This window comes from Mustela erminea, chromosome 5 (genome assembly GCF_009829155.1).
Source record: "Mustela erminea isolate mMusErm1 chromosome 5, mMusErm1.Pri, whole genome shotgun sequence".
Taxonomy (NCBI): Eukaryota; Metazoa; Chordata; class Mammalia; order Carnivora; family Mustelidae; genus Mustela; species Mustela erminea.
The window spans coordinates 146,211,852-146,229,674 of record NC_045618.1 but is presented as its reverse complement, the minus strand read 5'-3'; the positions used below and the strand labels follow the sequence as shown (position 1 = coordinate 146,229,674).

At 67.1% G+C, this 17,823-nt stretch overlaps 2 protein-coding genes across 2 annotated transcripts in view; one reads left to right on the top strand and one right to left on the bottom strand.

The window, feature by feature from the left end:
• Positions 1 to 4,353: 4,353 nt before the first annotated feature.
• On the bottom strand, positions 4,354 to 10,785 carry CLBA1 (clathrin binding box of aftiphilin containing 1). The gene is made up of 5 exons (XM_032341616.1): positions 10,182 to 10,785; positions 8,815 to 8,945; positions 7,344 to 7,473; positions 6,305 to 6,418; positions 4,354 to 5,147 (listed from the first exon to the last, which is right to left on the bottom strand). Exons 1-5 carry the CDS (start codon positions 10,632 to 10,634, stop codon positions 4,983 to 4,985), a joined length of 993 nt encoding a protein of 330 aa, XP_032197507.1. The 5' UTR covers positions 10,635 to 10,785; the 3' UTR covers positions 4,354 to 4,982.
• Positions 10,786 to 16,317: 5,532 nt separating this feature from the next.
• The window catches only part of AHNAK2 (AHNAK nucleoprotein 2), a 37,635-nt gene continuing 36,129 nt past the window's right edge, over positions 16,318 to 17,823 (top strand). Inside the window, exon 1 of the mRNA XM_032341554.1 lies at positions 16,318 to 16,387. Within this exon, the coding sequence (XP_032197445.1) occupies positions 16,333 to 16,387 (55 nt within the window). The 5' untranslated portion in view covers positions 16,318 to 16,332. The remainder of the gene's footprint in view (positions 16,388 to 17,823) is intronic.

Genomic DNA, 17,823 nt, shown 5'->3' with positions numbered 1-17,823 from the left:
AAAACAAAATGGAAATGTGTTCGTTATCAGCTACAGCGGAGCCCTCGAGCCCATCTATTTCCCTGGGTCAGTTCAGCTTCCCCGTTTCCCTTGGACCCCCACACTGGCTTCAACGTTCAGCCCTCGCTCCCTGCCCCAGTCCTGGGGCTGCAGGGAGGGATGGTGCCCTCGGAGGAGCCCGCGGCAGGCTGAGCCTTGCACCGCCTGCCTCTTCGGGTTCTGAGCGCCCTTTCTCGCGGGAAGTAAGGTCCACCTGCTCCAGTAAGCAAGAGCCCTGAAGCCGTGTGCAAATGCACTGGAAGGACGGACTCCTCGTTTGGAACGGCGCCAGGAGGCCGGCGGGGCCAGTGCTCACGCCACGCCACTCGCTGACCACTGCAGATCCACCAGGAAGCCACATCCCCTGCCCCTGGGCCCTGTTACCATCCCCGCGGGAGGAGGGAAGGTTTCCTCCTGCCCCGGCAACAGCTCGGCCAATGAGGGGCCGTCCTGGCCCAGCCAATGAGGGGCCGTCCCGGCCCAGCCAATGAGAGGCCGTCCCGGCCCAGCCAATGAGAGGCCCCTGTACTTTGAGCCCAGTTCGCTCCCATAGGCTCTCCGTGCCCCGCCCCTGCCCCGCCCCTGCCCCGCCCCTCCCTCGGGCGGGCGGCCGGCCTCGTGCCCAGGAGAGGCGCGCGCCCCGCGGCGGCTTGTTTCCGGGCTGGGCCGTGGTGCTGGCGCGGTTCGGGGCTCGCGGCCGCCGGGGACCCGGGCGGGTGGGCGGGCCGCCGCTCCGGACCGCTGCCCGCTCGGTTCCGGGCGCTCCGTCCCGGCTTCCAGGCGGACCCGATGCCCCCGCACACCTCGGAGCGAGGCCTCGGGCGGGCCGGAGGCGGGGGCGCCGGCGGCCGGGGCTGGGTCTGACCTGGCGGCGCCGGACTCCGCCGTCCGGGCCGCTGCGCTCCCCCTGCGGCCCCCCGGGCGGGGCGCTCTGCGGCTCCGCGCTCCGCGCAGGGGAGCGGCTGGAGGGCGGCGGTCCGGCCGCGCGTGGGCAGCTCCCGCCAGCGCTCTGCAGCCGCGGGGACGCGGGGTACGCCCGCCGCCTCGGCCGGCGGCTCACAGGGCAGGCGGGGCTCCACGCCGCTGCCCCCGAGCCTGGGGGAAGGGGAGGCAGCTTGGCGGGGTGGAGCGGACCGCCGGCCGGTGGACTCCGGGCCCCGCCCGGCCTGGCAGCCCCGAAGGCCGCACAGCGTGGCCTCGACCGCCTCGACGGGCTCGCGGGCTGGGGCGGGTGCTCCCTCGGGACGGCGCTGGGGCTCGCGGGCGGCCGTCCTGGAGCCTGTGGCATCCGCCTTCCTCAGTCCTTGGAAACGGTTTCTTTTCTCATTCCGTTCTGCTTTTGTGCCTAATTTTGTACTTGCAGGTTTGCAGTCTCTTGGGGAAAAAGCCCCCAGATGTATAGAGGCTGCGGGCCAGCCCCGCACAAGAGCACAAGGGCCGCCTGCTGCCGGGGTGCGGCCAGGGCTTGCCCGACAGAGCAGTGTGGCCGCCACCTGCACAGGCCTTGTCCTCCCTGGAGCCCCGCGCCTACAGGGAGGCCACCATCCACAGGCCCATGCCCTCCTGGCCCCGCCTGTGCCCTCCTGGTCCCTGCTGGGCATGTGAGCGCTGCCGAGCTGAGCCCAGCCGGGGAACCGGGGTCTGAGGAAGGCCGCAGCTGCTGGCCAGGCACTGGGCACAAGGGGGTGCTGCTCCATGGTGGTCTCACCTATTGGACGGCAATGGCCTGGGGCCGGGAGCAGGGCAGAGGCCAGGCTTTGCTTCCCACCCTGCCCCGGTGGGGCTTGTGTCCTGGAAGACAGCCTCCGGGAGGCCCCTGGCCGGGATCTTGCTCTTCCCCTCCTAGGCTACTGGCCTGAGCGCATCATCAGCACTAGGTCAGCAGAGACAGGACAGCTCCCTCCTGGGAGGGCAAACCAAGGAGGGGAGCCTGGGTCCACAGTGGCCCTGAGCAGCTGCTGGGCACCCGGTCCGTGACCTGTGCCCGGTTGCACCCTTGTTCTTGGGGTGCCTCTCTGCCTGCATCCCGGGATCCACCTGCCTCAGGGCCAGGGGTGGGGCAAGGCCAGGGCCTGGCCCGGTTCTTCAGCCAGCACCAGCCTGCCCGAAGCCCAGGCCTCGCAGTGAAGACCAGGTTGAAAGTGAGCTCCCCGCCCTGTGGCTCTGCAGTGGGGGCCCACCCAGCGGGATGGGGAAGGCTCCCCGGGAGTCTTTGGTTGGCATGTGCGTGCACGTGTGTGTGGCTCTTGGACGAGGCACATAGAGGGTGATTTCCCGGGGGTGGTTTAGGGTTTGCTTGTGTGTTACTGCACTGCTATTCATGTCTCCCAGATGCACATGCTGGAACCTGACTTCAGGTGTGCTGGTATGAGGAGGGGGCCCCTGGGAGGTGTCCTCGTGATGGGCTCGGGCCCCTGTCAGAGGAGATGGGACGGCTAGCTTCCCGGCTGCCCTCTGCCCTCTAGGCGCACAGTGAGACAGGAGAGACCCACGGGGACTCCCAGGCTCCATCACTGTGGGAAGGAGCTTGTCCGAGCCTCCCTCGAGGTGGTGTGCTGTGCCGGCGGCCAGAGGCTGTTGAGACACAGCGTCCCCTCTGGCACCCGCCCCCTCTCGTGGGCCGCCCCACTCGCACCTGGTCCCGGCCATCCGTGTCCGTGCCAGGCCGGGCTCCCGCGGGGTCAGGGCACAGGTCTGCTCCTCGGGTCTTCTTCCCACGGATCCTGGTGCTGTCCCCGGGACCTGGGCACTCTGTCTTGTGTCTGCTCCCTCTGTCCGTCTGTCTGCGTCCTGCTCGGATGGTTTCCATGGACCCATGGGCGCTCACGGACTGCTCCCCTGCTGGCCAGGTCTGCCATCAGGCCCTTCTCCAGAAGGGCTCGCGTTTGGGGTGGCGGGGCCCGCTTTGTGTGTTGCCGTTTTGTTCTTTTGTGTAACTTCCGAGTCTCCCACGCGTGTGCCGCTTTCCCACCAGACCCTCCCCAGCTGTACCCGCACCCTTTCACGGTCTGGGACCTGCACCGTTGGGGCCGTCTCTGCCTCTGCTCCTGGGGTTCTCGCATTTTCATGGACCTGTGCTGTCTCGCTGTCTGCTAAGTACCCGCCGGCCGTGGGGCCGAGGCTCGGTCCTACTGCCACTCCCAGAGGCCTCCCGTGTCTGCGGGAGCACTGGCCGGGCTCTGGACATGAGCCCGGCCGCCAGGTTCATAGACCACTGGAGGCTCCCCTTGCCCCATTCTAGGTCCCTGCACCATGCCTCGGCCTTGCTACCCTGTGGAGCCTCTAGAGTGGGCAGCCGGAACCCCGAGCAGAGTGGTGGGGGGGTCTCTCACTTCTCCAGCCCTCTTCTGAGAGAGGCTGGCTCTACTTGGGGATTTTCTGTCAGCCTTCCCTCCTTACAGCCCATTCTGAGCACTCAGCGAGGACCCAGAGCTGGACAAGGGATCCCTGGGGCCCCGCCCCTCCCGCTCTGCGCCGGGGGCACTGAGTTCAACTAATGCAGGTTCCTTGGCGTCCTCAGCTCCGAGATGGCTCTGAATCCCGATGTCGTAGCGGACGGGCTGCGTTCCGGCGGGCGCAGTCGGAGGGGGCCGGCCAGCGCTCACTCTCCCCATTTGGAAGGCCCCTCCTTGAGCACCTGGCCAGACACCGGACACCGCATCTGAGCCAGACTTGATGTCTGCTTGGACACGGACTGAGGGACAGGGACAGCCCTAGCCTCTGGCTTGGGGAACAGAGCTGGGGCGCTGGGCTGGCCAGGGTTCAGGAGAGAGGTCAGCCGCGCAGGGGAGTTCCGTGCATGTCCCAGAGGGAATCTGGGGGAGGAGGCCGAGCACAGAACAGTCCGTCTTGGGTTCTAGTCTGACTTTAAGTACAGGCCGGGAAATGATGGCACGTCCCAGTGGGTCTCTGCTTGTAGGGCCCCGGAGACCCTGGGCGGAGGCTGCCTTCTGGGGAAAGCAGGTGGCGGAACAGCAGTTTCCAAATTTTCTCTCTCTCTAGCTGAAAATGAAAAATGAGGGCAGGTTTCCCGAACCTGCAGCACGAAAGAAACGTGATCACGCCTTCCCATAAGCCTCAAAGACCACTGCAGCCTGGAGAGGCAGGGACACCCCTCTCCCCGGGACAGGCGACATCTGCTGGCCACTGTGTCCCCCCCGCGGTCACTGTTTGGGTCTGACTCCAGGGTGGACGGAGCTGGCCTAAGGCAGGACAGACGCTCCAGCAGAGGGACGGGGCGGGGCGGGGGCAGCATCGGGCATGGGAGCCTGCGCCGCCGCGCTTCTGACAGCGGCCCCCACGAAGCAGATGAGCCAGCGAGAACGCGGCCTTGTCCAGGCCATTTTATTTAATAAAAATTTTACAAAAGTCAGTGCCTTCGCCAGAACCAGAGAAAGCCTGCTGGGAGTCAGAGGGGAGGGCCGGACACAGAGAGAGGCCACCGGATGGGTGCTGGCGCAGGGAAGGGCTCCCAGGGCCTTGGCGTCCCCCTGCCCCAGGTGTGACAGTAACGTGCTCCGGACCCCGAGTGTTTGGACACCTGCCTCCTGCGGACAGTCCCAGCTGACCACCAGGCCAGCCTGGTGTGCCCCTGGTGGCCACACAGGCAGCCAGGCCTGGGGTCCCTCCCCAGGCGGCCACAGGGGCCAGCAGCACCTGCACCGGGTGGAGGCCACCAGAGCCACCTTGGTTCACGTCAAGCTGGGGCAGAGCTCCTGGGGACCTGGGGCACCCCTTTCCTATTGAGACCGGCTCTGCCAAAGGACCCACTCTTCTAAAGGGGCCAGACCCCAAGGTGCACCAGCGGGCACGCACGGCTTCCTGCATGGCTTCCCGCACAGCGTCCCCAGAAACACGCCCACGGAATAGTTCTGGTTTCCAGCACCAAACCAAGCCGGTAAAAAAACGTATAATTCCTCATAAAAATACAAAGTTCTCCTGTTTTAGCAAACGTCACTATTAAACAAGGTCATTTTTAGTTTACGTGGATTGAACATCTTCTTTTTCCACGGAATTGTGATGTACTGCCCGTTTCTGGGTAAGGGGGTCTTCAGAAAGACGCTGTAGGCAAGCAGGCCCCCCTGTCTGCTGCCAGACGTCCCGGGGAGCTGACGGGAAAGGAAGGGCATGGCATGGTCAGGGCCTCCTGAGGCTGGCTTGCTGGCCCTGCCGCTTGGGCCTGTGCAGCTTCCTCCCCTCCCACGGTCGTGCGGTCAACACAGAGATGCACGGGACAGAGCGGACAGCTCTGTGGCCTCTCCCAGGACTAAGCGGGCTCCACGCTGGCAGGATGGCTGTGCCGTGTGCCCAGGGCCATGCAGGCCTCCCCATCCCTTTTTTTTTTTTTTTTTTTAAAGATTTTATTTATTTGTCAGAGAGAGCGAGTGAGAGCGAGCACAGGCAGACAGAGAGGCAGGCAGAGGCAGAGGGAGAAGCAGGCTCCCTGCTGAGCAAGGAGCCCGATGTGGGACTCGATCCCAGGACGCTGGGATCATGACCTGAGCCGAAGGCAGCCGCTTAACCAACTGAGCCACCCAGGCGTCCCAGGCCTCCCCATCCCTAAGTGACCCTATGACCCTGGCCTGAGGGCCTAGGTGGGGTCCCAGGACCCGTCCTGCTCTTGTCTGCAGTGTCCACGGACGTCCACTACCAGTGCCGCGCACATTTCAGTGTCTTGCTGATCTAAGATGGTCCCTTCCTGCACTTCTAGAAGTTCCCACCTCCTGCTCTGTGGGGTTTCCCGTAGAGCAGAGGGACCAGCATGCCTGGAGATGGCCCTGGCCCCGGCTGGATGACAGGGGGCCCACACTGTCCACACCAACCATCAGAGCACACCTTGGTAGTGGACGCCCCCTGGTGCCACTGCGTTCCTGGGGCAGGGGTACAGGCAGAGCGAACCCCACCTGTGCTCCAGGTCCTGGGCAGAACAGGCCCCTCCAGACTGGGCACTGCTCCCCACAGTACCTGGCCACGAGGGGCAGGTGCCCCCACTCCCAGGAAACACTGTGCCCTGGCCTCAGAAGAGGACACCTGCCCCTCACGTGCGCCTCTCTGCCGCTCCCCCCGCCTGCCTGCTTCCCAGCAGCCCCGCGGGGGCCCTGACAGCTGCTCACATCCCAGCGCCTGGTGCTGCCCGGCCTGCCCCGGACGGCGGCCGCGCTCCCTTCCCCCGAGTCTGTGGGACTCAGGGAGCAGGTGTCGGCACGCAGACCCGCGCGGCCCGCACAGCCCAGGCGTCTCCCGGGGGTGGGCGGCGACGACTCACCTTGGTCTGGATCACGGCTCTGCAGGGCTGCAGAGAGAAGGCAGGCGCGCCCAGGTCGTCAGACTGTTTGAGGTCAGAACATTCCAGAATGTGACCCAGGTCTCCAGAAGGGTTCTAGTGAGACAAGCCACTGTCACCCGCCGGGAAGGACGATATAGGACGGCTTTCTCTGCGTCTGCCTCGTGAACCCGGACCCTCCGGCACATCAAACTGCTCAACGGCCACGTGCCATGACTCGGTGTCCGCAGGGTCGGGCAGCCGGCTGGCCCCCGCCCTCCGCTCACCCGGCTCACAGCCATCCCTGCCCTCCAGACCCGCAGGGCCCTCCACCTCCCCGAGTCCGCCCCCACCTCAGGGTGAGCCGTGCTCCCCAGCCTGGCTGAGCCGAGCTGGCCCACCTTCCGCCTCCTGTCCAAGCTGCCCGTCCCCTTCCCCACCCTCCTGGCTGCTTTTCTGGCACAAACACAAAGGCAGGGCGGCCTCGTCAGGCCCCTCCGGCCCCTCCCACCCCTCCCGTCCCTCCCGGCTGGCCCCGGGTGCCCCCTCGGCCCAGCGGCCATCCCAAGACCGGCCATCAGGAAGGCCTGCCAGCCCCTTCTGGGTTTTCCGTGTTTGAAAATTTCCACGACAGCAACAAACAGGAAAGGATCTCTGTGGACTTGACAGCCAGCTCCGCATACAACTTGCATTTTCTCTTGTAACCCCTGCCACGCCTCTCGCCGACGCCTCCCTGCCCCCACTCTGCCGCTTCCAGCCTCAAGCGCAGGGGACCCACCTGGTGGCCGGCCTCACGCCCCGCCCGCACCTGCCGCTCCTCGCAGGGCCCCCTCCTCCCTCCCCTCCCCTCCACCGGGAGCCCTGCCGGCCCCACAAGCTGCCTCGGCCCCTCCCTCACCAGGCGCAGAGGGCGGCGCTGCCCTGGACGTCTGCACGGCCTGCCCCAACCAGACCCCGCCTGCGACGCCTCATCCTCCCAGCACCCCCGCAATGCGGTCCATGTAGGCGGCTCCCGTGGCCCCCCCAGGGGCGCCCGGCTCACCTTCTGAGCAGCATCTATTCCGAGAACGAGGAACAGGTTCTCCTGGCAGCGGGACCCGCTCCAGGGGCAGCGAGAGGCTGACGCGCCGTCTGGGCTCTGCAGGGCTCTCCAGAGTCTGCGGGACTCAGGGCTGAACAGAGACCCATTCGTTAACGGCTGAGCGGGAAGCCTTCCAGACGGACGCCGAGGGACCTGCCCCAGGGGCTGTGAGGACAGAGTTCTCCCTTCCAGGCCGGCCCACGTGTTGCTGCCCCCTGAGTACCCCCGCACCCCCGTCCTCCTCCCCGGGCACCGGAGTGGCCAGCGGCTCCTCCAGGGGGCAGACCCTCCCCGAGGCCCGGTACTTTGCGGTTTTGTTCCTGATGGTCTCGGGGACCACGAGCTGCACCGGGGGCCACAGGGACACTCAGAAACTAGAAGCGGGGCAATGCTTAGGGGATGACCACTGGGTGTCCGCTGTGCACCGTCCATAGCTGCGAGCCACTCCCCAGCGGCCGCGTGCCACCAGGGCGGCTAGCGCGGCTCCTACCACGGAACGGAGGGTGTGCACAGGAGGGGCCACGCTAAGTGCCCACAGCATTTGCAAGTCGTCTTCCTGTTTTCACACCCTGAAGTCACAGCCACCTCCCGTCACACCACAGTGTCCAGCCCTGCTGGACCTGACGGCCAGGACCACCTGTGTCTCCCCGTGTCTGCGGCTCCTGCTCCCACCAGAGGCCCTTCTGCCTGCTGGTCCGGGCCACACCCTGGGGAAGCGCTGTATCCAGAGAGCCCTCTGGCCACGGTGGTGACAGCCTTCCGGGGTTCAGGCCTCTGTCCCCCCAGGCCCCTGCTGGGGGAGGTTCCCTGGCTTGGACCCCAGCAGTAGCCCTGCCTGGACCCAAGGCCAGAGCCCAGAAGGGCAGTCTGCAGAACTCCCTGACAAAGAGAACACGGGTCAGGGAGGCCAGCTCAGCCCCTCCTCCTGTGGCCTGGGCCCCGCAGACCTCAAGCCGACCACGCCGGCCCCCACAGCTGAGCTGCGCCTGTTCTGCCAGCGCCCAGTGAAGGTGCGTCAGAGAACACAGCCATCCGCGGGCCTGCGTCTGTGGTTTCCCAGACAACGAGCCCCGGGGACCATCAGCCTTGCCGGCAGCAGCAGATGCGCTCGGGCGGGCTGGCCCTGTGGGTTCAGACTGTCCCTCGGGGGCACTGGTATGTTTCTCTGTGGCTGAGGATCAGGCAGTCCAGTCCTCCGGGACCAGCACTGACACGGAGACACCAGGAACTGGCGCCCCTGGTCTCCCTTGATCCAGGTGAACACAGCTCTGAGGGCGACCGTGGCCAGAGCATCAACCCATGCTGCCCGGTCCTTGAGGACCCCACGACACCAAGGTTGTGGGGTCTTTGGGACAGACAGGCTCTCTCTAAAAGGCCACTTGGTCAACCAAAGTACAAACTCGGACTCACTCTAAGAACCCAAGTTCATTACCACAGCTGCTGTCCAGATTCCCAGCCGGGCGCTTCTAAGATGCGGTTCAAGGGGGAGACGCCGTCGGTCGCCTGGGGGACTGGTGCGTCTTGAAAAACACACGGGAACACATCCTCGGAGCTGTGTGGAGGCTGGAGGGAGAGAGAAACGCACGTCAGGTCACCTTGCTGCCGGCACGGGGCAGATGACACATGCAGACGATCGTGCCCTCACAGCTGCTGTAGCGTGGCCCACTCGCCCCCTGAAGTCTCTGCTCTACACGCTCCCGTGGGAATCCCAGAGCGTGGCGGGCGAGCTCCGGGCACGGCACTCACAAGCTTTGTCGGGGACACACGAGACAGCGGCACCTGATAAACACATTAGTGTTTCCCGTGTGTCAGCCGGTTGGGAAGGCTGTCCACACGGCGGTCAAGGCGGCCTTTCCTGGGCGGAGACCTGAGGTCGGAAGGTCGGGAGTTAATGTGAAGGGCCGGAGTGAGGGCTGTCCGAAGTCTGGCAGGAAGTGACAGGAGTGCAAACCAGGAGGGGAGGGCGGGCGTGCACAGGGGGCAGGCTGGAGGGGAGGGTGGGTGTGCGAGCTGGGGGTGCGGGGAGCCCCGAGAGCTGCTGGAGGCACGCGTGTGTGCGGCATATGTGCATGTCCGTGCGGGGCTATTTTCTGTCGTCACCTAGTGTCTCTTGCAAAGTTCACATCGTGGTCAGATTGTTCCCTGATCTGTTAGCCCCACAGTCCTGTTTTCACCAGCGCACTCGCGGAGTGCACGGCGCGGGGAGCGCCTCCCGCCAGAGGTCCAGGGCGCACAGACGGGCTCCGGAAGCCAGCGCTCATCCCCAGAACCAGTGACGCTTTCCTCTCATCCCTTCCTGACTCCTTCTGTTCTTACGGTGCGTGGGGGCTTGGGGGTGAGCCCTTGGGAAGAGACGGCAGAGAAACAGGAGCAAGGGGAGGAAGAGGACGAAGAGAGGCGTCAGATGCGTCACTGCGCGTCTGTGCAAGAGGCGGTCGGGCCAAGAAGCGCGTGCGGAGACGACGCGGCGGGGCGGACTCTCCTGGCCAAGTCCAGGGCCCGGTGGCCACACACAGGCTGGAAGGGACTCTAGAGGGTGAGGCTTTCTGAGTAAGGAGCGTGACAGTTTGGACCAAAAGCTCCTTCCCAGTGTGCCCTGAAGGGAGCCGGGAAAGTGGGCTGGCGCGGGGAGCGCTGCGCACACCAGCACCCGCTCCTGAGTGGCCCCCCGCGTGGTCCAGCCTCCCTCCCTGGCTCAGGAGGACAGCGCAGCCAGCCGCACAGGCGGGCCGGGGCCAGGACAGAAGCAGACCCCCTCCCGGGCCAGCCCAGCGAAGCGGAGGTCCGCTGCGGAAATACCTCACGAGGTGCGCTGCCCGCGGCTCCTGGCACCCCAGGCCCGCGCTGGGCAGGCTGGCGAGCACCGCGCTCCTTTTGGGTAGAAGCCACTGTCTGCCGCCGAGGACGCGGGGGTCGCTCCGGGCGCTCCAAGTTTGGGGAGAACTGCTCAGACTGGGCCGAAGCGTCCCGAAAGCCTTCAAACTCCCCCCAGGCGCTGCCGGGCTCCGCGGGGTCCGGGCCTCGGGCCGGGCAGGGGGAAGGGCCCTCGAGCGCCCCGGAGAGGCGCTCCCCGCAGCGCCGCTGCGCGCCTGCCCCTGCCCGCCCCCCGGGCGCCCTGCTCGCGCCGCGCCCCTCAGAAGCGGGGCGCAGGGAGACGGGAGCGGCGCCTGCTCCCGCGACAGGGTCGCTCGGACTCCCGCGGGGAGGGGGCGCCTGGCCCGGCGCGGCGTCCCGCTGCCGCTGGCCCTGCATGTCGGAGCCGCGCGGGGCTGCACGGGGCGCGGGCGCGGGGCTGACGGCAGCCCGGGGCGGGGGTCCCCGCGAGGGCCCGGCCTGCGCCCCCGGCCCGCACCCACCGCGGCTCGCTGGAGCAGCGCGCGCTGCGGTCACCACGCCCGCCCGTTGCCCGGCAACGGGGCTCGCCGGCCCCCGCGCCCCGCGACCGACGCCATGACGTCAGCGCGCCGGCCCCCCCCCCCCTGCGCCTGCGTGCCCCGCCGCACCCCCACCCCAGGCCCTCGCCCTCCCCCTCCTGCGAGCCGGGTCCCGGGTTCCTTGGAGCCCGGACAGCCCTCCCCGCTGCCCCCCGCTGCCCCCCGCTGCCCCCGGAGCCCGGGGCAAGGCCACTGCCCGGCCCGCCCCCAGCTCGCTCCCGGCCCCCTCGCTCCCGGCCCCCGCGGACCCTTCCCCGCGCGCCCCCAGCCGGCCCGCGGACCCCCCGGGAGGCGTGCGCCGGACTCCAGCGTCGCAGAAGTGCCCGCAACCCCGGTCCGCACCCCGGTCCCGGCCCCTCCGTGCGCCCACCCCTCCACCCTGTGACCTCCTCGGGGCCGTCCTGTGGGCACGAATCACCCGCTCTCCTTGGTCCCCGCCAGCCCAGCTACCGAAAATCTTAATTTTGAGAATTACCAGATGAGATCATCCCTGACCCCTGTCCCTCCTGGGCTTCCTGAGGGTACATCGGCCAGCACCACAGTGCGCAAGCAATGCAGTCCGACTGCCCAGCTCTGGGCGGACACCCGGGTGACCCTGCGGGGAGGGCGCCGCCTCTCCGGCCTGCACGTCATCCCAGGGACAGTGTCCGTATCCCAGGGACAGTGTCGGCGCTCGGACCCCCCTCCTCCGTTGTGCCTGCTGTCCTCCTAGTCCAGGGAGCAGGACAGGGGTAGAAGCGTTGTCCTCGTGTACAGGTGGGGAAACTGAGGCCCAGGCCCAAAGGCCGCGTGAGAAGTGTTGCTGGGGCTGGAGCCAGCTCTGGGGAGCTCCGGAGTTCCCCACACCCAGTCTGGACGGGCCTCAGCCGACAGTGGCGCTGTGACCTTCAGGGTGCGGGTGGGCTGACCTATCTTACTAGCTGTGGTGGCTGAGTAATGCTGCCCAGAAATGGCCACATCCTGTCTTCAGAATCCGTGAATATGGGACCCTATGTGTTCTACGAGGGATTTTACAGACATGATTACGTTAAGGCTTTTGGGGTGGGGACAAAGTCCTGGGTTAGGCGGTTGAGCCCGATGCCCTGAGGAGGAGGAAGCAGCGGGTCAGGGTCTGGGGAGCCGGAGAGACTGAACCAGAGGCCCCAGTGATGCGGGGCTCCCAACAAAGGGATGCAGGACCCCCCAAGAACCTGAAAAGGGCAAGGACATACACCTGGCCAGAAACCCCGGAAGGAATACTGCCCCATCGAGGCCGGGAACCACAAGGGAATGGGCGCGCCAGGGTGAGCCACTGTGCAGTTATGTTACTGCCCTCACGGGGAACACACAGACTTGGGTGCCCTCCGGCTGCTGAAAACGTGCTGCTTCAGGGGGGCCAAGACCCCGAGGAGGTGGCAGAGGTGATCTGATGTAGGGTGCTCAGCCCCGGTTGCAGTGTGGGGGGTGGGAGCTGGGGACCGGACGCGGGCGGCCCCTGGCTCCTCCTGCCGGCCACTGGGCAAACTGGGCACAAGACGCAGGGCACCAGCCGAGGGTCAGGCCTCCGGGTGGGGGGTGCAGGGGAGGTACCTGTTCAGGTTGAAAAGGCCTCACCTGCTGAGGGAGACTGGTCAGAGGGGAGCATGGTGCCCTTCAGGTGGGGATTCAGGGGACACAAGCACGAGTGTCCGAGGGGCCGTGGAGGGGGTGGGCACAGTGTAGTCAGGAGGAAGAGCCCATGTGGCCCTCCAGGCTCCTCTCGGGACACCTCAGTCCATCCCTGACCTCGGCCCTACCGAACAGGGGTGGGAGGCGGCTTCTCTGGCATCAAGCTAAGCCTCCCCCGTCCCAGCCCCCAGAAGCACCCTGCTTGCCTGGGGTTCTCAGACCCAGACCACTGGGATGAGTCTGGGAGCCCACTTTCCCCAGGCTGGAGCAGGCCCTCAGCCTGGGGGAGACAGAAGCAGTTAGAGGCCGGGGGTCAGCAGACTCGAAGCCCACTACCTCCTCACCGTGTAGGGCAAAAGGGGAGGGCAGGGGGTTGCCGATGGGGTCCTACAGGGCCCCCAGCTCTGCTGTGATTCTTGGGCCGGGCCGGGCTGGGGCAGGGACAATGCAGAGCTATTTTTGCTCCTGGTGCAGCGGCTGCTGCACAGAGACATCAATCATTGATGCCCTGGGTGTCCCTGCTGCCTGGAGAGGCCTGGGGAGCAGCCTGCCAGGCAGGGGGAGCCCTGCTGAGGAGCCACAGCCTGTGGAGGGGGCGGCCACGGCTCCTCATCCTGGCCCCACCTGTGTCGCGCGTCCTGGGCCCCAGTTCCCAGGCTCGTGGCCTTGGGAAGCTGCTGGTGAGCCTGAGACCCCCGCCCGTCAGTGAGGGCCAGGCTGACATGTGGCCTAGCATGGTGGTCCCAGGGAGGAGAGTGAGCCTGTGTGTGCCCATGGGACAGGGTGTGGGGCACTGCAGAACTGTCACATGCCGCCCAGCGCTCCAAGGGTGCGAGCCTTGTAGGGGTCGGGGCGGCTGTGAGTCGGGCTTGTGGAGTAACAGCGACTCCTGGGCTATGTCCAGTGGCTGTCATCTTTCCCGGCAGGGCGTCTGTCCCTGGAGGGGCCACGGGGGCAGGGCTGTAGTAGGATGTGACGAAGGCAGTCCTGGCAGCTCAGGGCCCTGCGGCAGCTCACAGCCAGGATTCGGCTGGGGTGGGAGGTGGTGAGGTTGGGTGCGGAGTGCGGGGGAGGGACTGGCGGTGGTTGGGGGTGGGGGACGGTGGGGAGGGGCAAGGGGGACAAGGATGGGCTTTACAGCTTTTCTGCTGGGGCCGACCCTGTAACCCTGGGGCCATCCTGGGGCGTCGAGACCCCTGGCAGGAGGGGAGGGATTGAGCACAAGGAGGCAGGGCCGAGTCTGGTGGGCCTGGTGGGGGTGGGGGTGGGGGTTGGGGGCCAACGTTGGGGCCATCGCTCCCGCCCCATACACAACAGCATACACTGCTGAGGCGCCAGGCCCTCCAAGAGATAAAATGGGTCCCCCAGGGACCCCCGAGGCTGTAGGGGTGAGCATAACAGGTGAGGCCAGCCTTTTGCCTGAGAGCAGGCAGGAGAGGGGGCAGTCTCTGGGACAGGAGTGTCCTGATCTGGGCCATGAGCCAATGCCGAGACAACTGCCTTGCTGCAGAGGGAGCAAGGCCCCAGCAGGGCAGTGTAAGCCCACCCAGCCTTCAGCAAGGCCAAGTGCAGGAGTGGCCCCCGAGAGGGTCCCTGGCCAACCAGGGGTCCCAGGGACCACCCAGCCGCACAGGGGCTGGCTGAGGGCTGTTCCTGCAGTAACTGTGTGAGACCTCTGCTCAGGAGGGGCAGCTCCCTGGCCTTCCCCCCAGGCCTCATCATCCCCCTCCCCGCAGAGCTGGGAGGAGCCAGCCTAGCCCCAGGGGCATCATGGTGGACAAACAGAATATGTCGCACGGAATGAGGCCATTTCACTTGGACAGGGAGACAGGGTCCACACAACTTGGCCAAGGTCACTCACCTAGTGGCGCAGGGGGACACAGAACTGGGTCTGTGTCCTAAGGTCCCTGATTATAAAAGTGGCGCTTGTTTCCAGGCCCCCACTTCCAGACTCATATACACAGATGGGCAGGCTGAGATCCCAACAGATCTGGACAGATGTGGGACACAGCCGGGGACACAAAGAATGCCCCCTGCCTGCACCCATGAGCGACGGACTCCCAGATGGACAGAGTGGGGCTCAGGATCTCCATCTCCAGGGCAATGCTGCCCAGCCTGCAGAAAAACCCCAGGGCAGGAGGGACAGGACTGTGCCCTGTTGTGCCACGGGCGCAGTGGGGGACAGGCTGCCAGAGGATCTTCCGAGCACTGATGTGCGTGTCTGTCCGACCTGCTGCTGGCGCGCTGCCCGGCTGCAGCCCAGCTAACGGGAACTGGCACGCATGAGTCATCCTGCCGGGCAGGCTCACCTGGGCCCGGCTGGCCATGCACGTCCCCGCGGAAGCCTGGGAGCAGAGGGTGCCGGTGTGTGCCCCTGGGCGTGTCTGTGTCCTCTTGTGCATCTCTGGGCACACGGACACACCTGCGTAGTACGTGTGGGCCTGTGTGTGCACGGAGACATATCCCAGTCCATCTGTGTCTGTGTGCAGTGTGAGTGTGCACGTCGTCTTGTGTCACGTGTGCGTCTGATGCGCTTCCCTGTGTCTAGTCCGTGTGTCTCCGCGGCCCCCTGTTGCAGCCTGTCTCTTTCTGCCCCAGGAGCGTGTGGTGTGTGTGTGTGTCTGTCTGTCCCAGCAGCACTGGCACCAGTCCTAGAAAGCCCCCAGGAATGGTTCCCCCCAGTAGCTGGGCTTTTCTGGGTCTGTTCTGGCCCAGGCCCCCCCACCCCCAGCCCCAGCAGGACCCACAGCTCCAAGGTCCCCTTCCTCAAATTTGCATCAGGCTGGACTTCAGCTAACTCCCTGCTTCGGTGGAAACAGAGTTCTCCTGGGCCTTGCCACTCCTTGCCCATTCCCTAAGGAGGCCATCTTCTGCATGCTCCCCAGGCCTGGAGCCCAGGGGCCCTTCAGCATCCCACTACAGCCCTTACCAAGGCCCTCTGGCAGCTTCTGGAACATCCTGGGTCCTTGGCTCCCTCCTCATACTGCTGCCCTGCCCAGCCCCACACACGCTCTTGCAGGCTCCGGACTTCCAGCAGCAATCCCCAGGCCACGTGCCTGGACACCGCTCCGACCACCGGGGTGGTCATTCCTCTGTTCCCACTGCCCATGCTCGCTGCCCTGGCCTCACTGCCCCTAATCCTCAGCCTGGGCTGTCTTACCCTGTGCTGGGCACACACGCCACTCTGGCCTCTGCACGCAGCACTCTTCCCGCACCCCTGAAGTCCCAGCTCATCCTGTCCCTTGGGAGCCTGCCAGGACCCCCGCCCCACGCATCCCCACCGCGGCGCCGCGCCGGCCGGCAGAGCGCGCCTCTAGCCTGGGAGCCCCCGGGGCAGGGCAGGGCCGGCGGGGTCGGATCACAGGCCCCGCGCCCCCACGGGCTCCCGCTGCCTTGTGGCCCCCAGAGGGCCTCGCACCCCATCTTGTCACTAAAACGTCCGTCTCTGGGCTGGGGGGTAAGACCGCGGAGCGCGGGTCCGGCCGGGGGCCCGACCCCTCCCCGGCGGCCGCCCGGAGTCACACGCGGGAACCCAGAAAGGCCGGCGGAGGGCGCGGGGCGGGGGCCTGCAGCGGGGGTCGGGCCGGGGTCGGGCCCGGGGTCGGGCCCGGGGGCGGGCCCGGGGGCGGGCCCGGGGGCGTGGCCGGGCGGGCGGCAGCCAATGGGCTGAATGAGGCCGGGCGGGGCGGGGCGGGGCGGGGTCCGGGCGGCGGCGGGGTCCCGGGCGCGCCGGCGGGGTCCGCAGTCCGAGGCGGGCGGCCCGCGGCAGCACGAGCCGGCGGAGGCTCCCCGGCCGCCCGCGCGCCGCAGCCGAGACCCGCGACTGGACGCGACGGGCCGCCGCCGGCCCGCACCGCCCGGCCGCCGCGATGTGCGACTGTTTCCACATGGTGCTGCCCACCTGGCCCGGAGCCCCCGGCAGCGGTGCGCCTCCTCCCCGCCTGCCGCCCGCGCCCCTCGGGAGGGTGGGCTCTGCGCGGGGGCGCGCGCCGGGCGGGTCGCGGTGCGCAGTGCGGGCAGGGGTGGGGCGCCTGGGGACCGGCCCGGGGCGTCGCGCGCGGGGTGCGCCTCGGGGCTGCGCGGGGCTGCCTCCCTCCTGCCGCGCCTGGACCTGGCTCGGCTGTCTCCGTCTCTCTGGGTCGCTGACTCATCTCTGCCGCTCCCTCTCGCTCCCCACCTCTGTCCCTCACGCTCCTTGCCTGTCTCCCCCTCCGTCACTGTCCCCCTGCTCTAGCCCTCTGGGACGTTGTCTTGTCCCTAGAGGCGGCCGCGTGGGGAGGGCTGCACGTGCGAGTGGGGCGTGAGGGCTGTGGGTCACCAGGCGTGGGGACGTGCTACCAGGCTCGCCCTCTGCCCTGCCTTGGGGGAGAGCAGCCTGGCCAGAATAGGACTTAGGGCTGTTGGCCTTGGTGCAGAGTCCGAGGAGGGGATGGGTGCACAGTGTGGCCACTGTGTGGCTGGGTCACTGGCTAGGTGGTGGCTACGGCAGGCCGAGACCTGAGGTCTGGGGCTTGGTGAGGGGTCCGAATGGGGTCAGAGCTCAGGCCACAGAGTACCCAGTGCTGGGCAAGGGAGGGGAAGGTGGGTGTTGCCCTCTCTCCACGCCTCCGGCCGCAGAATGGGAGCCAGGTGCTTTGTTATCCGTGTGTCCCTGCACGAGGTCTGGTTCCAGAGCCTGGGTGTCTCTGCACCCCGGGGGGCAGGGTGGCGTGAGGCAGGGGCCACTCTCCCAGCGCTGGGTCATTGATGCGGCAGCCACACCCAGGGCATCGGGCCAGTTGCCAGCGAGGGGGGCTGGGCCTTGCTGCAGTGGCGCAGACCGGACCCCACTCCTTGGGGAACTGAGAGGGAAGATGGTGATGCCGAGGGGGAGGGGCGCCCCGTGGCCTGGGCCTGCCCCTGCAGCTGCAGCAGGAGCCCCCATGGTCCCTTCTGCTGCCCATTTGTCTGGTGAACACTGAGGCCTAGCTGGCCTCCTGTTTGGGCCTCCCTTGTCTCGGGGATTTTCCCTGGCCAAGCATGTGAGGATGGTGGCTGCAGTGGGCCTCCAGCCCCCTCCCCCTGGCTGTGGCTGGCCCTGGCCCACATCCCTGGGGATCCGCTGCGTCACAGGGAAAGGAGAGGGGGCAGAAGGACCTGGGGCTCCCTCCTGCATCCCACACGGGCCCATATGTTCACTCCCAGGTTACCCAGAGACTCCCAAGGTGCAGGGTCCAAGGCCATCTCGTCCACCTTCCTGCCTCGAAGAGGCCTGGTCTGGACACTCCTCCCCAGCTGAGACCCTTATTTTCTGCTTGGACTTGGGACTGGCTTCTGGGGCCAGCCCTCCTCATGCTGTGCCCACGAAATCATCAGCTCTT